At 34.8% G+C, this 26792-nt stretch overlaps 1 protein-coding gene across 4 annotated transcripts in view; it reads right to left on the bottom strand.

Annotated features, from left to right (window-relative positions):
* LOC101888866 (bicaudal D-related protein homolog) overlaps positions 1-25151 on the bottom strand; it is a 186179-nt gene extending 161028 nt beyond the window's left edge. The window contains exons 1-3 of one of the 4 annotated variants that reach the window (XM_059129299.1): positions 24338-25132; positions 4109-4140; positions 2941-3131 (exon numbers count right to left, since the gene is read on the bottom strand). In XM_059129299.1, coding sequence (XP_058985282.1) covers positions 2941-3114 — 174 coding nt within the window. In that variant the 5' untranslated portion in view covers positions 3115-3131; positions 4109-4140; positions 24338-25132. Of the gene's footprint in view, positions 1-2940; positions 4141-24337 lie in introns of all 4 variants that reach the window. The other 3 variants (XM_059129295.1, XM_059129296.1, XM_059129298.1) reach the window with 3 other exon arrangements.
* Between the last annotated feature and the right edge of the window lie 1641 nt (positions 25152-26792).

Raw genomic sequence — 26792 nt, 5'->3', positions numbered from 1 at the left:
TAAACAAACAAAATTATCGTGTTTACTTGCCAAAGAGGTCAGCTGTCGATCACCTCAAGCATGCGCTTCGCCGGGAATGGGCCAAAAGCAACATTCGGGCAACGTGTGACGGTTTCATTGGCCGTTTGAAGGCCATAATTCGTGCCAAAGGTGACCAATTCGAACAAATGTAAACTTATTCTAAATTTTGATGCTATTTCCGACATTTTTTGCTTTTATTCAATAAAATTTAAAAAAAAATGTAAAAATTATGGGGTTTGCCCTTGTTGCAGTTTTTTTTTATTTCACCCTGTATATTCTTGATCAGCGTAAAATTCTAAGTCAGTTTAGCGATATCCATATGTGCTGTCGTCACGCTACCTTACGAACGAATTGCGATAGAAGGCTACAATTTTGCACACGTGTATATGTTGCCAGTAGGCCACGGTCCACGTTTTCGCATAGCCGCCATATAACGGCACCTCCCAATATTCGGTATTTTAATGATTTTAGCGACATTATGGATCGGTGTTGTTTCAAATTTCGTATTGTAAGATCATAACGGATATATCAACCTATGACAGAAAATTGTCTATGCTGGTCCACGTCTTCGTATAGTCTCCATATAGCGGTACCTCCCGATATTCGGTGTTTTGATGATTTTAGCGACATTATTCAACGGAATTGTTTTAAATTTCATATTTGAAGATCCTAACGGGTATTACAGCCGATGACAAAAAATTGCATATGCAGGTCTTCGTGTAGCCCCCCATATAATGTTTCAACTGTATTTTTCAAAGAGATTTTTTTAAAGATTTTCAAGTTTCGTTCGAATGGTGGCGGGTATTAGAAGTTCGGCCCGGCCGAGTTTAGTGCTTTTTTACTTGTTGACCAGCTCTTTTCCGGTTTATCAACGGTTAATATTAGCCTCCACATTGAATATCTAGGTTAACAATGGTTCACTAGTTCACCTCTGGTCTGGTATTTGTCAATAGTTCAGTTGAATATCTAATGGTTCACGGACATTAGAAAAATACTAAAACCAAGAAATTATTCGAAAAACTTCAAAATCGTAGTATATTTGATAATTTTTATTTGGAATGGAATTTTAAGAAAAGAACAATACTGTTATTTTCGGTTTTTTATACCCTCCACCTTGGTAAGGAGGGTATATTAACTTTGTCATTCCGTTTGTAACATCCTTAAATATTCGTCGTAGACCCCATAGAGTATATATATTCATAATCAGCATAAAATTCTAAGTCGATTTAACGATGTCCGTCTGTCTGTCTGTCCGTCAGTCTGTCTGCCTGTCTGTTGAAATCACGATACAGCCCACATTATTTGACGTAGAGCGCCAAAATTTAGCAGAGCAATTTGTATTGTGTCTAGGATGGTTGGTATTGAAAATGAGATATATCGGTCCACGTTCTGGTATGGTCCCCATATAACGGTACCTCCCGATATTCGGTTTTTTGATGATTTATGCCAGATTTTTTCACGGATTTGTCTGAAAATTGGTATTTGTAGGTCATAATGGGTTCTAGCTCCTTTGGCGAAACATTGCATGTGTAGGTCCACGATTTGGTATAGCCCCCATATAACAGTACCTCCCGATATTTGACATTTTAATGGTTTTTGCCACATTTCTTCTAATGTTTCCTTTACCCTAAGGTGGAGGGTATTAAAAGTTTGGTCCGGCCGAACTTAATGTTTATACCCTACACCACAAGGTGGTCAGGGTATTATGTCTTTGTGCATTTGTTTGTAACAGGCAAAAGGAAACGAGATAGACCCATAGTTCCTTTCGATGATCTGCATAGAATCACATTCTGAGTCGATTTATGCATGTCCGTCCGTCCGTCCGTCTGTCCATGTATTTTTGTAAACAAAGTACAGTTCGCAATTATTGCCCTATCCAGATGAAATTTTGCACAAATCATTTGTTTGGCCCAAGGACGAACCTTTTGAAATTGGAGGTAATCGGTCAAAATTTAGATATAGCTCCCATATATATCTTCGTCCGATTTGCCTTTTATTGTGCACCAAACGTGTAAAATCAGCCCGAAAAGTATGAAATTTTGCACATACAACCAGGTTAGGCCTGAAAATAAGTATGCCAAATATGATCGAAATCGGTTCAGATATAGCTATAGCTCCCATATATATTGTTCATCCGATTTGTTATTTTTGTCCTTCGCAGCCGTAATATGCACTCTGTTACAACAATGTTTGGGGAAATATATCAAATACAGCCCAGAAATACATGTGCCAAATTTTATCGAGATCGGTTCAGATTTGGATATATCTCCCATATATAACTTCGTCCGATTTACCTTATATTGTGCACCAAACGTCTAATATTTTTCCAAATGGGATGGAATTTGGCACTTAGGACCGAATTGAGTCTAGAAGCTGGTGTGCCAAATAGGTTCAGATATAGCTATAGCTCCCATATATATTGTTCATCCGATTTTTTGTATTTGTTACCCACAGGCGTAATATGCACTCCGTAACAACGATATTCAGGGAAATAAATGAAATACAGCTCAGAAATATCTTTGCCAACATTTATCGAGATCGGTTCAGATTTGGATATAGCTCCCATATATATTTTTATCCGATTTCAAATTAATTGTGCACCAAATGGGCAATACAAGTCCGAATTTAAAAGATAGAAATGCTTCGGCATATTTAGTCCTTTGAACTTTAAATTATAATTATAATCGTAGCGCGTATGATTGAGCTCTTCCATAAAAAAATTTAATAGTTATGTGGAGCTCTACTAAATTAGCAAAGTGGTGTAGGGTATCATAAAGTCGGCCCGTCCGACTTTAAGTCTTTCTTTACTGGTTTTTTATTTGTTTTGTTTCAGCGTAGAACGTGAATAACCCTATTATTATTAAATGACTATTAAAAGTAAAAAAAGGCATATTAAAGAAAATCGCATTTCGCACTTACCTCTATTTTAATGGAATTCTCTTCAATTAGTTTCTCATGCTGTTTCACCAATTCCTCATTCTTCTCGAGCAATGCCTTGCCCAGTTCAGCGGCCAGCAGTATGTCCGATTCTTTGCGCTGCAATTCTTCCCAGACATCAGTTTCCGGGTGACGTTGAATGGAACGTGCCTCCATGGCTTCCAGGTATGGTTCTAAATCAATCGAGGAGGCAAACGATGAATTGGAGTTGTTGTTGTGGTTGTGGGGAGTATTGAAATTTGTTGTTTGATGTGGATTGGTATGATATGAATGCTGCGAATAATGGCTGTTGCGTTGATACGGATGATGGTGGTGATGGTCAACATCAAATGATGTCGATGATGAAGGTGATAATGATGATGATGATGGCGATAATGAGGTTAAGGGCGATGATGATGTGGCCAGTGGTGGCGGTGATGATGGAGATGATAATGCAGATGAATTGAATGACGTTTTAGTTTTGTTGTTTAGAAATTTATTTGTATGCATGTTGCGTTGCAATTGTTATGTTGCTGTCGCTTCAGTTGGTTGCCTTCGAAGACCCCGTTCAGCAGACAGGGGTTGGTCGGGTTTCTTAGGCTCTTGGCGTTATTGGCGTCACTGTGTGGTCCACGAGCGGAGTGGTTATTTTCGATTTTTGGGTTAGTCAAGCGCAAGTTCGTAACGATCTTTGTTATTGTTATTTGCAATATTGATTCGGGTTTCAATCCAAACCATCAATGGCATAGATCGTTGATTGTTGGATTTCTCAATTGTTGTGGTTAATGTAGTTGTTGTTGTTTTTGTTTTATACAAAATGAAGTTAACAAAAATGATGAAGAAGAAGAAGAATAGTAGAGACAGCTAAAGCAGCAACTTATCCAAATCATTGCGTCTTGCGTTTTATGGTACAAAATGGAGTTGAGTTATTGTTACTTGGTTTTGAAATTTGTTAGTTACAAATTCGAAGATGCAAAAATGTTGTTGTTTTTTTTTTTCTTTTTTATAAAAAGCGTTATTCACAGTGTGTGTGTGTGTGCTTTATTGTTACCACACAAAGCTCTTTTTTGTACAAGGTTCGTTTATACAAGCGTTAGCGTTTTTTTCTATGTAGCCACCACAACATCACCCCTTGAGGTCATCATCATGTTATATTCTGAAGAAGACATACTCTCGAGATTTTGATGCGATCGATATTCTTTCCTGCGTATAAATAGGAAATGGCAAAAATGAGTTTTCATTTGTCTTTACAGATATTTGAAAATAAAAACAATATTGGAAATTCTACTAGAGTGTAGTGCAAAATGTCAGGACAGCAATACAAAAAATTGGAATATGTGCTCAACAAAAGACAAGAAACTACGAATTGACGGGAAACTAAGAAAAGAGACGGATTTTAATAATTAAATTAAAATTTAAAATTAAAACTAATTTTAATAAAGATATGGAAATCTTATTCGTACCAACTACTGGCGTGGATTTTCTAAAACTTTAGAGCATAGAATTAAATTTAAAGTAATATTTTGCTAATTTTTAGTGAGAATTTTCCAGAAAAAAAGTTATTCGTGATGGAATTCAAGCGTGATAGTATTTCTTTATATTTGGCTGGAAAACCACAAGTGGCTATCGTTAGAGCACTCCAGCATTTAAATGTGAATAAATGAAACAGCAACATCAGTAGAAACGGTTCGAAAAGTAAAGAAGCGACTTGATCGAAACCCGCTTCGCAGTGGCCGAAAAAATGGCTCGTGAGCTGAACATATTGCAATATTCCATTCAGCAAATATTGAAAAATGAGCTCGGGGTAAAGCAATTGAAATTCCAAAAAGTGCAAGAACTTACACCGCAACAGAAAGAAAATAGACTCAAAAAAGCTAAAGAGATTAATCGACCTTGGCATCGGAATAAATGTCGAATATTATCGCTCCACTATTAAAGCCTTGGGCACGCAAACAGTTTGGCTGCAGACCTTAGACATTCTAACGGGACTCAGCACCATCGCACGCAGCACGCGTCACCTAAGAATAGTTACAAAATGGGGTTCCTTGCTTTATTTCCAGCGCACAATGGCCACCAACATCTCCAGATATCAATCCTACACCACATAGTGGTATTATGTCTTTGTGCATTTCTTTGTAACATAGAGAAAGAAGCGAGGTCGATCTGTAGTAACTTTTGAGGATCAGTCCTACCAGGTCGCATTTATTATCCGATTGAGATGAAATTTTCCAGACAATATTTGTTTGGCCCAAAGACGAACCCTATTGAAATTGGCGATAATCGGATCAGATTTGAATATAGCTCCCATATATATATCTTCCACCGATTTCGGGTTAATTGTGCACCAAATGACTAATATCGGTCCAAATAACTTGAATTTCGGCACATCCGACCAAATTAAGTTTAGGAGCAAGTATATCAAATATCGGTGAAAATCTGTTCCGATATGTTTCATCCGATTTGGAGTTTAAGTCACTCACATTCGTAATATGCATTCAACATATGATATTTGGTACCAGATTTCTTATAGAAATACCGGAAATACCTTTGCCAAACTTTATAGAGATCAGCTAAGATTAAGATATGGCTCCCACATATATCCTTAATCCGATTCCAGGATTATTGTGCAAATAATGGCTAATATCAGTCCAAATGGAGTAAATTTCGGGACGTAGCTTTCCATTTTATGAAACTCGGCTTCGAAATATATTTTTCAATATAATCCTTCTCGAAGTGATATCATGCACTCCATAGCAATGTTATTTGGTATAAAAGATTAAAACGTCTCCGTCAAATTTAGTGAAAATCGAATAAGAATTGGATATGCCTCACATATATAAATTCCCTCTGAAATCAAATTATATCTGCTCTAAAGCCAATCGTTGATATGTGTTATGATCTACTTCAAATAAATTCTTTTGTTACGGGAGCTCTACTAAATATACATAGTGGTGTAGGGTATCATATAGAAGGGTCCGTCAGACTTTTGAATTTTCCTTACTGGTTTTCCTTTAACTTTTAAATTTTTTTCTTTATAGTTTGTAAATATTTCATTCAGACTCGGCGCACGATTCTGATTCGAATGATTGAACTAGATCGTCAAGTATGAACTAGATTCCGATTTAGTTCAGAAAAAAGAACTGAAATTTTTCCAAATTTACCAAATGGTGTTCAGTTCCAGTTCACTTATGGCTCACTAGTTCATATATGGCTCACTAGTTCACCAATAGCTCACTAATTCAACTATGGCTCACTTAATGAACTATGGCTCAGCAGTTCATGTATGGAACCAGTGAGCCATTGGTGAACTAGTTAGTCACACGAGAACTGGTGAGCCATTGGTGAACTGGTACCAATGGCTCACCAGTTCTCGTATGACTTACTAGTTCACCAATGGCTCACTAGTTCACCTTTGGTTCAATAGTTAAGCTATAGCTCATTAGGTCGCTTATGGCCACAAGTTAACCTATGGCTCACCATTTCACCTATGGCCCACTAGTTCACCCATGCCTGACTAGCTTACCTATGGCTCACTAGATCACCCATGGCTCACTAGATCACCCATGGCTTACTAGTTCACCAATGGCTCACTAGTTCACCAATGGCTCACTAGTTCACCAATGGCTCACTAGTTCACCAATGGCTCAATAGTTCACCAATGGCTCACTAGTTTACCTATGGCTCACTAGTTCACCTATGACTCACTATTTCACCTATGGCTTACTAGTTCACCAATGGCTCACTAGTTCAACTATGGCTCACTAGTTCACCAATGGCTCACTAGTTCACCTATGGCTCGCTAGTTCACCTATGGTTCACTAGTTCACCTATGGTTCACTAGTTCACCTATGGCTCACAAGTTCACCTATGGCTCACTAGTTCACCTATTGCTCACAAGTTCACCTATGGCTCACCATTTCACCTATGGTTCACTAGTTCACCTTTGGCTCTCGAGTTCACCTATGATTCACCAGTTCACCTATGGTTCACTTTTAGCTCTCGAGTTCACCTATGGTTCACTAGTTCACCTTTGGCTCTCGAGTTCACCTATGGTTCACCAGTTCACCTATGGTTCACTTTTAGCTCTCGAGCTCACCTATGGTTCACTAGTTCACCTATGGCTTACAGTTCACCTATGGCTCACCAGCTTACATATGGTTCACATATGGCTCCTTTGGTTTCTAAGTTCACCTTCGGCTCCCAAGTTCACCTTCGGTTCCCAAGTTCACCTATGAATCGCCAGTCCACCTTTGATTCACCAGTCCACGTATGGATAACTAGTTTACCCATGATTCACCACTAGTTCGAGTAGAGTACATCTGCGAGTGAAAAAAATGAAGCCTACTATATTTATCTGTGTCACTCGAGTAGGAGAGAGTATGTTTTTAGCTCTTTTTCGAGTGACAGTACAATTCAATCGAAATCGAGCAAATTCTATCTTTCCGAGTACTCATTTAGTCATTCCTCTGTTTTATTTGAGTATGTGCTTTTTATCAATCTACAGCTGCAAACCAGACAGCATGAAATTAATTTCGCCAACCTGTACGATGAGAGTATATACAATATTTTTGCTGATCTTCCCTCGCGGCCTTTGTACACGAGCACCCAACCAGACTACAGTATCACCACTTCCTGCTAGCTACTAAACACACACAAAATATTAAATTTCAATATTTTTTCCACTCTTTTACAATCTTAGAGTAAACTCTTACTCTAACTTGAGCATTTTGACTTTCAAATATGTGTAACTCTTGAAAGCTCCGATATGAAACAAAAAAGTGGAGAGAAGACTTTATAACAAACTTGTACTCTTCGAGCACTCCGTTCGCGCATATGTTAATATGTAAAAGAGAGTAAAATTGAGCAAATCGGAGCTCTGCTTAGAAGACATTAAGACATCCAATATTTCAAGGAAATAACAATTATTTATTTTAAATATTTAATTTCGATCTTTGAAAGAATAAAAATTTTAAAATTTAAGGCATAAACCTATTGAGAATTCCGGCCTTTGATTGCATTATGCAAACTTCTACCATGGCAATTGAAATACTCAAATAAACGTACCACGCTGTTTGCACTACTCTCTCTTTAAAAATTCCCATATTTTTTTTCAATGCAAGGCTTTCTTTATTGATTAATATTTGTTTACATAAAAAGAACAAAGTTTTACACTTTCGATTTTTTAATTTACAGTTCAGGGTCTCAAGGATAAGCATAATTCAAGGAACTTTGGAAAAAGTTTGGGCCTGAATATGAGCACATTTTTTGCCTTGCCAAAGAAACTATTTATTTTCAATTATTTATGGGACAGGGAAGAAGACCCACGGAAGAAACAAAGAGAGAGGGAGAGAGAGACCGACCCAAAAACTATGTTAATATTTTCATGACATGCAAAAGTAACAAATAAAATAACAACAACAACAACGACGGTTGGCTTACACACCAAACCGACAGACGAAATGGCACGTACAAATGGAATGTTAAACGAAACGTAAAACGCCAATAAAGCGTCAACACAGGCTATAAAGCTCCCCGTCCCACCCTACGACGGTAACATGATGCGGTATTCCATGGAATGGGTATTTAAATGCATGCAGCACCCCTCTACCCCACCCCCAAAGTTTGGCGCTCGTGCTTGCGCTGATACCATGGTATGGTCATGTTATGCCATGGAACGGCATAAATGAATGAATGAGTGACTGAACGAATTGCAATGCCAGAACTAAATAACATTACATTAATGTTTGTTGTTTTGCTTGGGCTGGAATATTTCTACCCCGGTACCCCGGTATTCGTAATAGAGTAAATAATGAACATATATTGTAATGCGGGGGGCATGTGTAACGTAATGACCAAACTACAAAATGAAAAAAAAAAAACAAAACACAGAAAATCGAAACCGCCACAACTTTGTCAGACGGCGGGATGGCAAGTAAAAACAAAAAGCCCCAAGAACAACAAAAATCCACAAACATTTGTAGCATGCTTAGAGGGTCACATGTTTGAGGTCTACAATCGTTGAGGGTGGTATTAAAAGGGTAAACATAATTTATATGGGGCTTCGACAGCCAAGCTGATCCATAAAGAATTGTCGTAAAATACAAGACTTGTAAACAAAACTTTGGAATCTAAATGAACAGTGAATAACCCATTACATGGTAATGTATACAAAACACTTTTTGAATTACTGGTGAGTTGAAAATAATTGGTCATTTCTAAAATTCATATAAAGTAATATAACTTATTTTTATACCCTCCACCATTCTATAACACCCCGAAATATATATCTTATACCCCACAAAGTACATTTATTCTTGATCAGCATAAAAATCTATGTCGATTTAACGATGTCCGTCCGTCTGAGGAAATCACTCTAGCTTCCGAACGAAATGAACTAGATCATACAATTTTACTCAGATGGATGTTTTTTTCTGCAAGACTTTTGGTACTGAAAATTGGCTAAATAGATCCACGTTTTGTTATAGCCCCATATAACTGTACCGACAGATTTCAGATTTTTTGGCAGTTCCCATTATGCAAGGAAAATCTTTGCATAGAACTTTCAATGTAGGTCTATGTTTTGATATGGTCCCCATATAACTATACCTTCGGTATTTTGATGATTTGTGTCACACTTTCTTCGGAAATGTTTAAAATCTGCAATTTGAAGTTCCTAAGTGGGTACTACATCTTATGAAAGTACCCATACGTCTTCGTATAGCCCCGGTACCTCCTTATATTCGGTATTTCGACTATTTAGCGACAATATCCTCCAGAGTTTTTTAATTTTTTTTTTGTAGTTCCTAATGGGTACCACAGCCTATGACAGAAAATTGCATATGCAGGACCAGGTCTTCGTATAGCCCCCCATGAGTTTTTACCCGCTATATTCGGCATTTTCATGATTTTAGCGACATTATTTATCGGAATTGTAACAAATTTCATATTTGAAGTTCCAAATTCGATATCTATTTAGGCTTGCCCGTCTGTCCTTCCTTTCTTCCGGCTGTAAAGACAGAGCATTAAAATTTGCCACAGGTGTTGGAATTTTGAAGGTCACGGCTCTTTCGGTTCATTGAAAAAAAATCCTTGAAAAAAAAAATATTCAATATTGGTTATTTTTTGGCACATTCCTATAATAGGTTTTTTGGTACTTAAATGTTTCAGCCCCAATTTCTAACCAAATAAGTAGATATAGCCATAAGTCAACTTTTTATAAGGTGAAGGCCATACAAAGTTTGGCCCAAACGAGCTTAACATTGTTTTTACTCGTTTCTAGTTATTTCACGACTTATTTGGGGCCAAGGAGTAACTACCTATTTCGTGTGACATACTCTTGTAAAATAATGGGATAGTAGGTTGATTTATAAGTAGCTATGATTTAAAAACTCAGTATTTGGTAATTGGAGTTTTCGTTTCCAGACCTTTGAGAAATAGCTCTGGTGGGATAAAAGACCTCCTGAATATTTATTTCTCTCTTAGAACAACTTCATGAAATGTTCCTTATTTCGAATGTCTTGTTGTGATCTTCTTTGTATAGAATAGGTCTATTTCACACAGAAGACATTTTAAACACCTTCGTTACAGATGGGAGGTCATCTTTCTTAGAGAAGCCATCTTTCTTAGAGAGGCCATCTTTCCGTATAAGACCTCTAAAGGTATTCTTACATACACCATCTAGAGGTATATTTATATCCTGCGTCACACTGTGATACAGGGTATAATGTCGTTGTGCATTTGTCTGTAACATGCAGAATGGATCACATTCTGAAGCGATTTGCACATGTCCGTCCGTCCGAATATTCATGTATTTTTGTAAGCAAAGTACAGGTCGCATTTATTGTCCAATTGTGACGAAATTTTCCACAAATTCTTTGTTTGGTCCAAGGACGAACCCTTCCGGTTTAAATTTTATTATGCGCCATATGTGTAATATTCTTCCAAATAGAATGTATTTCGGCACATGCGACCGAATTTCGTCTAGAAACAAATACTTGGAAATCGCTTCAGATATAGCTATAGCTCTTATATATACGTTTCATACGATATGGCGTTTAAGTTCCTCACATTCGTAATACCAAATATCCTTCTTGTGGAGTACATCAAGAAGGATATTTGGTACCAGATCAAAAACACCTCCGTCAAATATAGCTAAAACCCACAAAATAGCTAATATCAGCCCAAGTGGTCTGAATTTTGGCAATTCTGACTGAATTCATCGTAGAAACAAGTACCTCAAATTTGGTGGAAATCGGTTCAGATATAGATGTAGCTCCCATATACATATATGTTACATACGATTTGATATTCAAGTCCTTCACATGCGTAATATGCACTCCACAACAATAATATTTAATACAGGGCATCAGATACTGCTCGAAAATACCTCTCGAAAAAGAAGGCAGAGCCTTCTTCACATATATTGTCAATAACCAGTAAAGAAAGTTCTAAAGTCGGGCGGGGCCGATTTTATGATACCCTACACCACTTTGCTAATTTAGTTGAGCTCCACTTAATAATTAAAAGTTTTTATGGGAGAATTCATCTATAACTATATCTGAACCGATCTTCACCAAATTTGGCATACTACCTTCTAGACTAAATTCGGTCGTATGTGCCAAATTCCATTCCATTTGGACAAATATTAGACGTTTGATGCACAATAAATGGTAAATCGGACGAAGTTATATATGGGAGCTATATCCAAATCTGAACCGATCTCGATAAATAATCATAGAGCAAGTCAAAATATATTTTAATAAATGAAAACTGTGAGGGTATATCTGACGAAAAAATCTTCCATAGATTTTATAAACAGGCATTATTTACATAGAAACCTTCTACAATCTACTTTACCTCAAAGCCCTTTTAGCGATATTTATGTAGATGATCTGTATATAGAAGGCCGATAATACCTACAATATTTGCCATGGGTCTTCGTTAGGATTTCTTGACTTTGTAGTCCTACCATAAGTCTTCATTGCTCAAATTATTCTGAAAACCCTTTATTTCCCCGTTTTTGAATTACCTCTTTCCTCTGCTACAACAACCTCAAATCTAAAAAATGCATGACATTATTTCAGTCTTGATGTGATTACTATTTAGGTCTGATTTGTTGAACCCTAAGTTCAGGTTGTTTTTCAGTCAACCATTTGTGTGTTCTTTGTATTTTGTAAATGCATTTTTGGCTTCCTAGCCAAAAAGACAACAATAGCAACAACAGTAAACACCGAACAACAACAAATGAGGGGTTGTTTTGTTTAGCTACTCCACAAAACAGTGACATAAACATGAACATAAAATGGGCTTGTCCCATTTCTGTTATGGCTCTATCTGCTTCACCTCCTCTCCTCTCCCACCCCTTCCTTCAACGAGGTTACAACGACAGCCTAAAACTAGATTTATTTCTCAGGTGTTCATTCAATTTTCGAAAGCATGATTCTCAACAAATTCAATTAACCGTTAATTATTCTTTTATCTGTTAGTCGTGCAAAGAAGGGCAATTTCATTGACGGGTATAAAAACGAACAACAAAAATGGGAGAGGTTCTGCCCATTTTTTGGTGGTTTTGAAATGACGTTACAAGTTTACGTTGAGGATTTTTTTATTTCAGTATAGTTCCTTCCGTATTCTATTGCAACAACAGAAAATGATAGCACTAATAAAAAAAAATAACAACAGCAACAATGAATTCAATTCTCAAAGTTCTTCATTGCATTTAATTACTGAGAGCAACAGTATGGGTTTGTCGTGTTATGACGGACGGAGTGCATTCCGGTAGTTGTAGTAGTTAATGGGATTCAGGACAGGTTTTTTTGGAGCAATAGATATATCGATCCGAGTTTCACGAAATGGAAAAATTCGGTTGAATATAAAACCAGTAAAGAAAAGTCAAAAGTTGGGCGAGTCCGGCTATATGACAAAAGAATTTATTTGCCTGCCAGCATTTGGCTTTAGAGCAGTTATGTTTTTATTTCAGAGGGAAATAATGTATGGGAGGCATATCCAATTCTGAATCGATTTTCAAGCAAACAGCAAATAGCATTGCTATGGAGCGCATTGTAACACTTCGAGAAGAATTATATTAAAAACCAGTAAAGAAAGTCCTAAAGTCGGGCGGAGCTGACTTTATGATACCCTACACCACTTTGCTAATTTTGTAGAGCTCCACATAACAAGTAAAAGTTTTTATGGGAGAATTCAATCATACACGCTTTGATTATAATTATAATTTAAAGTTCAAAGGACTAAATATGAGGAAGCATTTGTATCTTTAAATTCGGACATGTATTGCCCATTTGGTGCACAATTAATTTGAAATCAGATAAAGAAATATATGGGAGCTACATCCAAATCTGAACCGATCTCGATAAAATTTGGCAAATATATTTCTGAGCTGTATTTGATATACATATTTCCCTGAATATCGTTGTTACGGAGTGCATAATACGGTTGTGGATAACAAATAAAACAAATCGGATGAATAATATATATGGAAGCTATAGCTATATCTGAACCGATCTTCACCAAATTTGACATACAAGCTTCTAGACTCAATTCGGTTGTAAGTGCCAAATTCCATCCCATTTGGACAAATATTAGACGTTTGGTGCACAATAAAAGGTAAATCGGACGAAGTTATATATGGGAGCTATATCCAAATCTGAACCGATCACTATAAAATTTAGCAAATGTATTTCTGAGCTGCATTTGATACATTTCCCCAAATATTGTTGTTACAGAGTACATATTACGGCTCCGGAGGACAAAAATAACAAATCGGATGAACAATATATATGGGAGCTATAGCTATATCTGAACCGATCTCGATCAAATTCGGCATACTTATTTTCAGACCTAATGGTTGTATGTGCAAAATTCCATACTATTCGGGCAGATATTACACGTTTGGTGCACAATAAACAGCAAATCGGACGAAGATATATATGGGAGCTACATCTAAATTTTACCGATTATCTCCAATTTTAATAGGGTTCGTCCTTGGCCCAAACAATTGATTTGTGCAAAATTTCATCTCAATCGGATAATAAATGCGACCTGCATTTTGTTCACAAAAATACATGGACAGGCGGACTGCCATTCATAAATCGACTCAGAAAGTGATTCGATAAAAATCCTCAAAAGTAACTATGGGTCTATCTCGCTTCCTTTTCCATGTTACAAACAAATGCACAAAGACATAATACCCTTACCACTGGAATGTGGTGTAGGGTATAAAAATCAATGTGAACTGAAAACTATTACTCTGACCTTTACCAGTATTTGAATAACTCCATCAAATATAAATACATTTTTTTGGCTTCTATTTAAGGAATCTATGCTGCAAGAATAATTTTCTAAACTAACAAATCAATTTTCTTGTTCAAAAAAATGTCCATCTTTCTTTTGTCATTGTTCTATTGCCCCATACTGTAACCCATGACTGAAAAAAAAAACTCACTTCTTCCGCTTTGTTGTTCACACCAATACTGCTCGTATCATATTTAACAGAAAAACGTACTCTATGTAATTGCTCTTATAACATGTATGTTGATATCAAATTTTAATAGGTATTTGGTTTTGAAGAATTGCACATCAATTCCGAACCGAAAAACAAACATTGCTTCGTGGTAAAACGATTTCAAAATTTTTTAGCATTTCAAAATGCTAAACAAAACCTAAACGATGACAAATTCTTGGTGTGGTATTCCATGGTTACATGGAATTAATTAAGAAATTTGAAAAAAGCGAACGAAATGTAATTCGGATAGGGAAAAATATATCATTTTTAATTATTCCCAGTTGGCGTTTTTTTTTTTTTTTTTCGAGGACATTAAGGTGATAGAGTATAAGGCTAATTAAATTAAACTTAAAAAATTAAACTTTTTTTTAATGATAATGCCAAATTTCTTTATTATACCAAATGATTCTCAAATTATTTTTAAGTATAAAATTAAAAATGAAATACTAAATTTTATTAGAGTTTTTAAAAGGCAATTTTAAGAACTACTGAATATTTTCTTAAAAATATGTTGTACCCTTAGCCATAAGGCTAGAGAGGGTTTATATCATTTGAATAACGAAAACGATTCTAAAATCCGAAATATACATCCGGTTCTATTCATATTTCACAAATCCCATTATTTTTTCTAACTCAAGAATTGATGTGAAGATGAAATATATCGGTCCATTCCTTCTGGTACCTCCCCCAAAAAGGGTCAAAATTTTGAATATCCATGAAACTCATAAAACGCAAAATTAACATTTGATTCCATTCAGACTTGGTACATCTCAATCAATCCATCAGCACAAAATATGTTGTAAAGATGGCAGAAATCGGACCATTCCTTCTGGCACCTCCCCCACAAAGGGTCAAAGTATGGATTAACCAAAACGATTATAAAATCTGAAATAAGCATCCGGCTCTCTTCATATTTCACATATTCCATTATTTCTGCTAAGACAAGATTTGCTGTGAAAATGGAATGTATCGGTTTATTCCTTCTTGTACCTCCCCCACAAAGAGTCAACATTTTGAATATCAAACGTAGCTCATAAAACGCGAAATACGAATCCAACTCTCTTCAAATTTCACGCATCTAAACATTTTTGCTAACCTCACCTGTCTTTTGGTACCCCATCCATAAAGGGTCACAATTTCGAATATTTATATCTTTCATAACTTGCGAAACAAGTCGGCGATTCTATACAACTTGCAATATCTTAATATTTCTCTTAACCAAAAATCTGATATGAATATATAGGGTGAGATAAAAAAAATCTGTAACAAAGCCAAACGCCATAATTTTTACTATTTTTAAATTTTATTGAATAAAAGCAACAAATGTCGGAAATAACATTACATTTTAGAATAAGTTTAGATTTGTTTGAATTGGTCACATTTAGCACGAATTATGGCCTTCAAACAGCTAATGAAACAGTCACACGCTGCCCGAATGTTGCTCTGCAGTACTATGGTCCATTCTCGGCAGAGCGCTTGCTTGAGGTGTTCGATACTTTGGTATTTTTTAGTGCCAACCTTGTTTTCCAAAATACTCCAGACACAATAGTCCAACGGATTGGTATCCGGAGATTTTGGTGGCCATTGTGCGCTGGAAATGAAGCGAGGAACCTCATTTTGTAACCATTCTTGGGCGCGTGCTGATGGAATGATACTGAGTCCTCTTGTCCAATGTCTAAGGCCTACGGCCAAAATGTTTGCGTGCCCAAGGCTTAAATACACCCTCAAGAATATTTTCGCCATAATACTCGGCATTTATTCTGATGCCACGGTCGATTAATACGAGAGGAGAGCGACCATTAGCTGTTATGGCGGTCCACACCATCACCATGTCCGGCGCCTGAGTTCTGGTGGCCAACCGGAGGTGCACATTTTCAGCTGACCTCTTTGGCAAGTAAACACGACAATTTTGTTTGTTAACAAACTGCTGGACAACGAATATTTTCTCATCGGAGAAAACCAAATTCGGCAGTTCACCACTTTCGACCAAGCGAAGCAATTCTTTAGCTCTTTTGACTCTATTTTCTTTCTGTTGCGGTTCTTACACTTTTTGGAATTTAAATGGCTTTACTCTAAGCTCATTTTTCAATATTTGCAGAATGGAATATTGCGATATGTTCAGCTCACGAGCCATTTTCGGCCACTGCGACGGGGGTTTCGATCAAGTCGCTTCTTTACTTTTCGAACCATTTCTGCTGATGTTGCTATTTTTTACAAGTATCGCGGTAACGAGCTATGGTACGAGACCCAAAAGATTTATTCACATTTAAATGCTGGAGTGTTCTAACGATAGCCACTGGTGGTTTTCCAGCCAAATATAAAGAAATCACACTATCACGCTTGAATTCCATCACGAATTTTTTTTTTTCTGGAAAATTCTCCACAAAATGCTTTTGTACGCTTGTTAACAATATAATGAGCTATCACTGGAATAATTTTAACAGCTGTCGGACGAGTGGCTTAGAAGTGACAACAGTCTAAAGTTGGTTGCAGTTTTTTCATCTCACCCTGTACAATATACTCGATTGCTTCTTTCCATTTAAAAAAGTACTCCCTCTCGAATTCGAATAGAGTGCGAAACTCGCTCAAAGGATTAGAGCTCTCAAATTTTTGCTGGGAAAATGCGAGAGAGAATGACTTTTTATAGTCTTTAAAATAAATTAAATAATTACAAAAATCAGTACTTAATTTTTACTTATTAAAAGTATCTTTTTTTAATTTTTAATTTAAACTAATTTAATTTTTAATTTAAAATACTCTCTAATATTAATATCAAGAGAAATTTGCCATTTACATCTGGATATTTAGGGTCATAAGGAGAGTGTATCATTCTGTCATCAAAACGATTGGAAATAAACGTTATTTTGGGGAGGCACTTTAGAATTTGTGGCTAAAACTTCCAAATATTAATTGACTTTTTAACTAGTCTTCTGTGGCGATATTCTCAAATCTATTATCTCTAAACACAATTTATGATTCAAACATTAATAAAACAACCAACAATTAGAACATTCACGCATTTGATGTTCCGTCTGACAAATCTATGTGGGATTTTTATTCTTTATCCACAATAAACAGTTAACCGCATTAAACACCCACAATCAAATCCGGGTATAAATATCTTTATTCTATATCACATACATATTCCATAATGTATTACATTTTTTTAAATTTATTTTATTTTATTTATTGTTTTTTAATTTATTTTTTTCTTGCCATAAAAAAATACAACCTCACACAAATTATTAGTCATACACATTGTGAAGACAGAGAAGTGAATTACAAAACGAACAACAACAAAAAAAGAAAACAAGCTCAGGCGAAATAAAAGAAAACAAAATTATGAACAGCAAAAAAAAAAAAACATTTAAGTATGGATTAACTTTCCAACACCCGCATGACAAGAAAGCTGGGAAGAGAAGCAGACAGAAACACTTAAAAAGCGTTTTTTTTTCACTTTGCCAAAAAAAAAAAAAAAAAAAAAAAAAAACAGGCAAAGGCAAACAGACAAACACATCAACTTTGAGGTGAAATTATGAAGGTAATGGGAGGTGATTTAAGAATTTACAAACAAATAAAACAACAATAACAAGAAATCAGTTCAAATACAAAAAGCCAAATGTTGTTAAGCGTATATAAAATACGTTTTAAGAAGATTAGCATGAGAGAATATGCTTTGAAGTCCAGTTTTTGTCTTTGTATTGAATCGTGGGAGCTAAACCAGTGCCAGAATTCAAAATTAAGCTGGTATTCTAGATTAGGAATTTATATAACATGTTTCGAATAAAAAAGGCTTCTTTGTATTCATTTATATTTTGAGAATATAAATTGCAGGGAAATAAAATCAAATTAGAATAGAAGAAATCGACTAATAAGAGGTTCATATTTTATGAATTTGCAAAAACCTGAATTTTATTAAAGAATTTTTGAATTTTTCAATCTTAATTATACCCTCCACCATACTATGGAGGGTATATTAGGTTTGTCATTCCGTTTGTAATACCTCGAAATATACGTTTTAAAACCCACAAAGTATATATATTCTTGATCAGCATAAAATTCTATGTCGATTTAGAGATGTCCGTCCGTCTATCCGTCTGTGGAAATCACTCTAGCTTCCGAACGAAATGAAGTAGATTGATAACATTTTACTCAAATGTATACTATGTCTGCAGGACTTTTGGTATTGAAAATGGGCCATGTAGGTCCACGTTTTGCATGACCCCCATATAACGGTACCTCCCGATATTCGGTATTTTGATGATTTCAACGACATTATTCACCGGAATTGTTTCAAATGTTGTATTCGTAATGGATACTACAGCCTAAGACATAAAATTGTCTATGCAGGTCCACGTCGTCGTATAGACCCTAATATAACAGCTACATTCGGCATTTGTAAGATTTTAATAGAATCTTTAACGGTTTTTATTATTTTTGAGAATTGCCAAATTCGTTCCAAATGGTGGAGGATATTCAAAGTTCGCCCCGGCCGAACTTGCAAATTTTTTACTTCTTTTATATTTATGTTGTTCTCTTTAGAAGAAATCCGTTTCAATCTAGCCATCCCCGCCCGTCTGCCCGACAAGTGACAACGATTTCCCAATAAGAGTTATAATCATAACTTTCAAAGAAGGAGAAGTGACCATAGCTCATTGAAAAACATGAACTCATAAGCTTTGTTGGGTTGTAGGTCATAACATATAGGGAATGAAGTGGCTGATGAATTAGCTCGCGGAGGATCACAATTGATTGATGAAACAGTTAAATCTCCAAAATGCTGTTACGTTGGCTGCTTTAAAAATTCGCTCATCAAAGAAGATGGAAGAAAATTACACTTGGAAGCCAGTTGCAGGGTATCTAAGGTCATCTGGCCGGCACCCTCGAGGAGAAAAACCAATTCCCTTTTATCACTTAGTAGGTCTGGGCATACTGACTGATCACTGCAGTATCAGAAATCAGACCTCAATATGGGTCAACAGTGTTCCTGACTACTGTAGACTATGTGAAGAAGAAGCCTATGTCATTCCCTGGCTAGGCAGACCTTTTTTTCTTTTTTTCTCCTTATCGTTTCTATATGTCTCCTATCCTCAAAGTTTTCATTACTTTCTAGGATGCACACAATGGACCAAATGTCTCCGATTAAAGCAGTTGTCGTATTCGTGTAGCTGGGCATCATTATAACAACCAACCCTAGCTCAGGAGTATTCGAAGGGTACTACCATATGCTTTGTTGGTACCGACAATGCTCTTCAACGTGTTTGGTTTGGTTTCACCTGTGGTTTGAAAAAAATCGCACATTTGCGCTCGGGAGTGAAATCTGCTTGGGAGCGGGAGCACTTGAAAAGTTGGAGTTTTATACGAGTTTACTCTTCACACTTTTGTTTAATGTGGGAGCTCTCCCGAATCACTCCTATTTGAAAAATAAAGTAGGAGTCGACTCGCTCAAAATAGAATAAGAGTTTACTCTAAGAGTGAAATCGAGTGGAACAGATTATATTGTTCTCCGATTACTGTATAAAACCAAACTGGATTTGATAGAGAGGGGTGAAAATCAAGTAAGGAAAAAAAACAGAAGTAGTCGGTGGATTTTGTGTACAATAACCACAAAAAATACGTGCAAATGCACCAACGATATGACAAAAACTAGGAGAGGACTTTCCCAGCTAGAATCTGACGGAATTTTACTGCCACTCCAAAACAAGAGAAGTATACTTGCTCTAATTCGATTTATATCGAAAAAAGAGTATGCTCAATTTTCTTCTACTGGCAGAAATGCTTATCCTGAACTTGGATGGAGAGTAAATATATACAACTCTTGTCAATAAATGCGAAATAACTATTGATCCACATTCCAATATTTCTGTTGCCACTAAGTCTTTAATGATGGTGGATTATATCGGTCAACTCCTCAAATTCTTCCAGCAAAAACAGACAAATTGTCAACAAATCTCATGAAATTCCATACGAGTCTCCGATTCGGTTGAAATTTTGGGCATCGAAATATTAATATCAGACACGACTAAACATCGTCAATATCATTCCACTGTTTTTGGTACCTACAAAAATCAATATTTTGAATAATAATTCATAAAATGCGGAAAAAAAATCCAGATTTTTCACACATAACAATATTCTTGCGAACTCTAGATCCAGAGTGAATATGGGACATATGCCATCACTACTTCTGATACTTTCTTTCCAATGTTCATATTTTGAATATTAGCAAGTAAAAAAGCAGAAAATTCGGCGGACAGAACTTTGAATAAACCCCACCATTTGGAAGGAATTTGAAAATTTTCAAAAAAATAAATAAATAAATAAAAATAAAATCCGTTAAAAATTCTGTTAAAATGCCGAATATAGCCATTATATTGAGGACTATATGAAGACGTGGGCCTGCATAGGCAACTTTTGTCATAAGCCATTACAATATTCAAATACGAAATATTAAAACACAATCCGGTGAATAATAAAACATCAAAATACTAAACATAGGGAGGTACCGTTATATCAGGGCAATACGAAGACCTGGACATTAATTTCTGTCACAGGCTTTAATACCTATTAGGAACTTCAAATACGAAATTTCAAACAATTTCAGTGAATATTGTACCTAAAATTGTCAAAATACCGAATATAGGTAAGTAGTGATATATGGGCCTATACGAAGACCTGGTTATGTATAGACGATATTCTGGGATAGACTGTAGTTCCCATCACGAACTCTAAATACGAGATTTAAAACATCCGGTGAATAATGTCGCTAATATCGTCAAAATACCGAATATTAGGAGGTACCGTTATATTGTGTCTATACGAAGACGTGGGCCCTTATAGCGTAATTACAACAGACCGGCGGACGGACAGAGCTAAATCATCTAAGAATTTTAAGCTGATCAAGAATATATATACTTTCTTGTGTCTAAAATTATTATGTCAATGATGAACTCAATATAACCTCCATACTAAATACAATATATACAGGGTTGCCAATATTCGACGGACCTTTGGGCCCATTGCAATCGACGAGGCTTGTTCGCAGGCAACATTCTTTGCGTCAATTGAATTTTGTACGGGAACAAATGCAAATCAATGCGAATAATCCGTTGTAAAGTGGACCGAGCCATGCCCAACTGCTGAGAACGGCGTTTTTGGGATGTTCTTGGGGACCTCTCAACACTGTCTCGTACGGCAGCGATATTCTCGGCCGATCGCCTTGGTCGACTTTTATATGGCCTCTTCGGATTAGAAAGAGCCTTACCAGTCGAAAATTGTTCGTATAAACGCTTAATGGTGTTCTTAGAAGGCGCACTTCTCACATTTTTTAATGTTTTAAAAGCACGTTGAGTTTTCACAATTGACTTCTTGTAAATTTCAACTATTTCAGAGCACTCGCGTGGCGTGTATTGGTTCATGGAAAAAATCAGCTTGGACTGACGCTTCAAACGCGGTATGTCATTAAGCGATGTGACATCTCTGTCAAAAGTTATGGCGTTGCCAGATGGGTCCGTCGAATATGGCCAACCCTGTAGGGTAGGGGAGGGTATAAAAACATTTCAATATAAAACCAATATTTTCGAATTCAGTTTTCAACTCATGCACATAATTTCTATCGTCTTTTTATTTAAATTATTTCCATTTCTATACAACAAAAAAAAAATGCTCCACATTGTGTGACTTTATGTCGCCCAGCTTAACCCTAAGACCGTTAAATACTCCGAAATGTATTTACAGCCATACTTCAAAATAAATGCTTTATTCGTTAATGGCTATTAGGATTTAAAATATTGTGTCAAAATCTTAACAAATAATAGAGAAACTGTCTGTGATCTAACAAATCAAAGGTGTGATACTCCAGATCGACAATAATCAGATCAACTATTAGTTTTCTTCTTTGGACCATAAATTAAATCCAAAATATTTTGTTTTGTTGCCTAAAACTCTCAAAGCTTTTGTTTTCTAATACGAATATTTATTTCCAAGCCAATCTTTGTTATGTAGGCTATTGTGTGATACAAAAAGAAGAATTGTTTGCTTCTTTAAAAAATATTCTTTCAAATCTAAACAAATAACTTTGGATATTATAAAACTGCAGCTATTTAAATACGTATTGACGAGAACTTGAAATGGATCATGGATCACAATAACAGGAAACATATTTACAGTCTATAGAAATGTGTGTATTGTTTTAAAAAAATAGTAAAAACAATTTGAAATTATTGAAAATTCAGTTGCCACAAATATGCATATGTTTTACGTTAATCGACAATTTTTTATAAAAAATATTGTCCTCCTATTTTATATATTAATTATTTGTTCAATAAACCCATCTCTCTATTCATGATTTGTAAATTTTCCAAAAATAATAAATTTTGTAAATATATTGTCGAATAATCTAAATCATTTGTTGCATGCTTTAAAATTCCATAAGACTCTATTACAGAGTTGAATTTGTGCCTGGGAAGAACAGGATTGATAAAATGTTACATAAATATTTTTTAGGTCCGTCGGATTTTTATATTCTACAACACATTGTGGTAAGGGTGTTACGTCTTTGTGCATTTGTTTGTAACATGGGGAAGGAAGCGAGATAGACCCATAGTTCCTTTTGATGAATTGCATAGAATCACATTCTGAGTCGATTTATGCATGTCCGTCCGTCTGTCCATGTATTTTTGTAAGCAAAGTAAAGTTCGCATTTATTTCCCTATCCAGATGAAATTTTGCACAAATCATTTGATTGACCCAAGGACGAACCCTATTGAAATTGGAGATAACGGTCAAAATTTAATGTGCACCAAACGTGTAATATCAGCCCGAATAGTATGGAATTTTGCACATACAACCAAATTATCCTGAAAATAAGTATGCCAAATTTGATTGAAATCGGTTCAGATATAGCTATAGCTCCCATATATATTGTTCATCCAATTTGTTATTTTTGTCCTCCGCAACCGTAATATGCACTCTGTAACAACAATATTTAGGGAAATATATCAAAAAGAGCTTAGAAATACCTATGCTAAATTTTATCGAGATCGGTTCAGATTTGGATAAAGCTCCCATATATAACTGCGTCCGATTTACCTTTTATTGTGCACCAAACGTCTAATATTTGTCCAAATGGGATGGAATTTGGCACTTACAACCGAATTGAGTCCAGAAGCTAGTATGTCAAATTTGGTGAAGATCGATTCAGATATAGCTATAGCTCCAATATATACTGTTCATCCGATTTGTTATATTGGTTACCCACAGCCGTAATATGCATTCCGTAACAACGATATTTAGGGAAATATATCAAATACAGCACAGAAATATATTTGCCAAATTTTATCGAGATCGGTTCCGATTTGGATATAGCTCCCATATATATCTTTATCCGATTTCAAATTAATTTCGCACCAAATGGGCAATACAAGTCCGAATTTAAAAGATACAAATGCTTCGGCATATGTAGTCCTTTGAATTTTAAATTATAATTATAATCATAGCGTGTATGATTGAATTCTCCCATAAAAACTTTTAATTATTAAGTGGAGCTCAACTAAATTAGCAAAGTGGTGTAGGGTATCATAAAATCGGCCCCGCCCGACTTTAGGGCTTTCTTTACTGGTTTTCAATCTAAAAATGTTTTTTTCTTCTAACCACAAAACAAAAACTGAACTTCTTTAGTATTTAAGTGATAATCATTTTTTCTAAAATGGATTATTATAAAGCAAATTACTCAAGGCGGGTTTTGCAATGGAAGTGAGTGTGATGATATTGAAGCGTATGAATAAATACAATATAAATAAATAATAAATAATATGTACAAAAATAAATGAAAAAAAATATATAAAATAATAAAAACAGTATTTTTTTGTTTTTGCTTACTTCACGCTTTGTTGAATCAAGTGTAACGCCAAAAAACAGCAGCAGCAGCAGTAGACACACACACGCTCAGTACGAAATGTGCGTTAATACAGTTGTTTTTAGTATATAATTTATATTTTTTGGTTAAATTTAGTAGTTGATGTTGTTGTTGCTGTTATTTTATTTTTCTGGAAAATAATGTACACGTTTCTGTTTTGATTGTGAAATAACACTTGTTTGTGTATGGCTGTTTGGTTGGTGTTGTTGTTGTATTTTTTAGTAATTATTTTTTTCCTTGTTAAGTTTGAACTTAATTTTTTTCAGCTATTTGTTTTTTTTTTATGGGCAGGTATTTCCTTTCACATTAACATTGGGGGCATTGGTTTGTTTAGTTTGCACTTATTTTCAATTTATTTTTAATTTTGCTATAATTTATTAATTTTTTATGTATTTATTTTTAATGGTAAATAAATTGCAGTATATAAAAAATATTTAATTTTAACTTTTTTCCAATTTTACTAATTTCTTTATATAAGAGATGTTGTGATTTGTTTTAACGTTAGCTGTTATTTTTGGGATTTCGTTTAATTTCTTTCTCAGTTAGTTGCAGTTTATTTTTAAATTTTGTGTTTTTTTATTTTTGTTATTTTTTATTAATATTTTTTTAAATGTATATATTTTGTAAATTTAAATTTTGATATATAATTGTTTTACTTTAATTATTTTTTTTTACTTTTTTAAATTTATATTAACTGATTTCTCTATTTTTATTTTAACTTCTGCGTTATTTATTTTCCAGACGTTTATTTTTATTTATTTTTTTAGCCAAATAATTTTTTGTTTGTAATTGTAACTATGTTTGCAAATTATATCATTGAAAATTTTGCTAGTTTTCCTAATAGTTCTTTTAAGGTAATTATTTTTTTTAGAAACTTCTTACTTTAGTTTTTTTTCTTATTTTGGGTTATTTGCACTTTTATTATTTATTTTTATGATGATATTTTTTATATAAAATTTCTTGTGATTTCCACTCAATTTTTCTATGTGCAACACAATTTTTGCTGTATTATTTTTTTCCAAACTTTAATAAATTTAAAATTTTTACTTTTTTCGGATATTTTCACTATTTAATATATTTTTTACTTTGTTTTTATTTTTAATATATTTTCCGAATTATATGTTTCTTTTATAGATTTACTTTTTTTCTAAACTTTAATATCTTTTAAATATTTATTTTTTTATATTTTTTATTTTAGACCTTTTTGGGGATTTCCACTATTTAATATATTTCCACTTTGTTTTTATTTTTAAAATATTGTTCAAATTATCTGTTTCTTTTATAGATTGACTTTAATCACAAATAAACCCCTTCAAAACTGAGATATCTTCACTGTAGTTGTTGTTGCTTTTATTTTTGTTATTGTTCTTACGGTCATCCAATCAATTGCTTTGATAGCTGAGTAAAATTCTTATTGCAATTGCTGTTCTTGTTATTGTTGTCAATTGCAATCTCATGCGGTTAAATTGCCACTGTTACAATAATAACTCTTTTTCTCTCCCACTCTCTCTTTTCGTGTTTAAGCAGAGACAATGCACCTCAATTGGGGGGCCCACTAGGTTCTTTGTTGTAATTTATTGGGTAAAACAATTTCAAACTTTGTTGTGGCTTAATTTATTTTAAAATATATTTCTTTTAAACTTAGTTTTCCGTTTTTCTTCGATTTTTCAAACACTTCCCTTTTATTTGGCTTAAATTATTTCAATTTTCCACTGAAACATCATTAACAACAACATGGCTAGCAAGAGCAAAGACACGAGAGAGAGGCACATAGACTTCCGTCAGTCAAGTTTGCAATTGTTTCAGGGCTCTTGACAAATGTTTTGTTGTTGTTGCTGCTGCTATTATTGCACTATATGGTATTTCCGTTTGGCTTGGTTATTTTTCTTTTTTTTTTTTCAATTCACACACAGAGAGTTGTTTTTATTAGAAACTCTATTACGGTTTTATTTAAATATTTATTTATAAAAACATGCCAAGAACAAAAAATCCACTTTACAAATATATTTGCAACGCGCGCGATTTTGATTTTATTATATTTGTTATTATTCTTTTTATTTTTCTCAATTTGTTTTCATATTTTTATTTTGTTTTTTTTTTTAGTTTTCCAACTCAATAGCGTTCATCATTAACCAAGTTATCAGGCCGAGCATTCGTTATAAACTGAATGGCCAAAAAACAACAAACAACACATTAACGTTAAGTTACCAACGGCAACCGTCATTTGTTTGCTGGTGTCTGTACGTACATACGTTCGTTTCGTCGTTTCAATCGTATGTATGGTAGTAGTTGTTAACAGCAACCAACCAACCAACCGAACAGCAACAACAACAACAACCACATTAATTTATACTAGAGTAGAGTATGATTGCTTCTTTGCTTTGGCCACAACTGGGAGAGAATAATGATATCCCCCCG

The sequence above is a fragment of the Musca domestica genome, unplaced genomic scaffold, assembly GCF_030504385.1.
Source record: "Musca domestica strain aabys unplaced genomic scaffold, Musca_domestica.polishedcontigs.V.1.1 6, whole genome shotgun sequence".
NCBI lineage: Eukaryota > Metazoa > Arthropoda > Insecta > Diptera > Muscidae > Musca > Musca domestica.
This window is presented reverse-complemented; position numbering and strand designations above follow the sequence as displayed.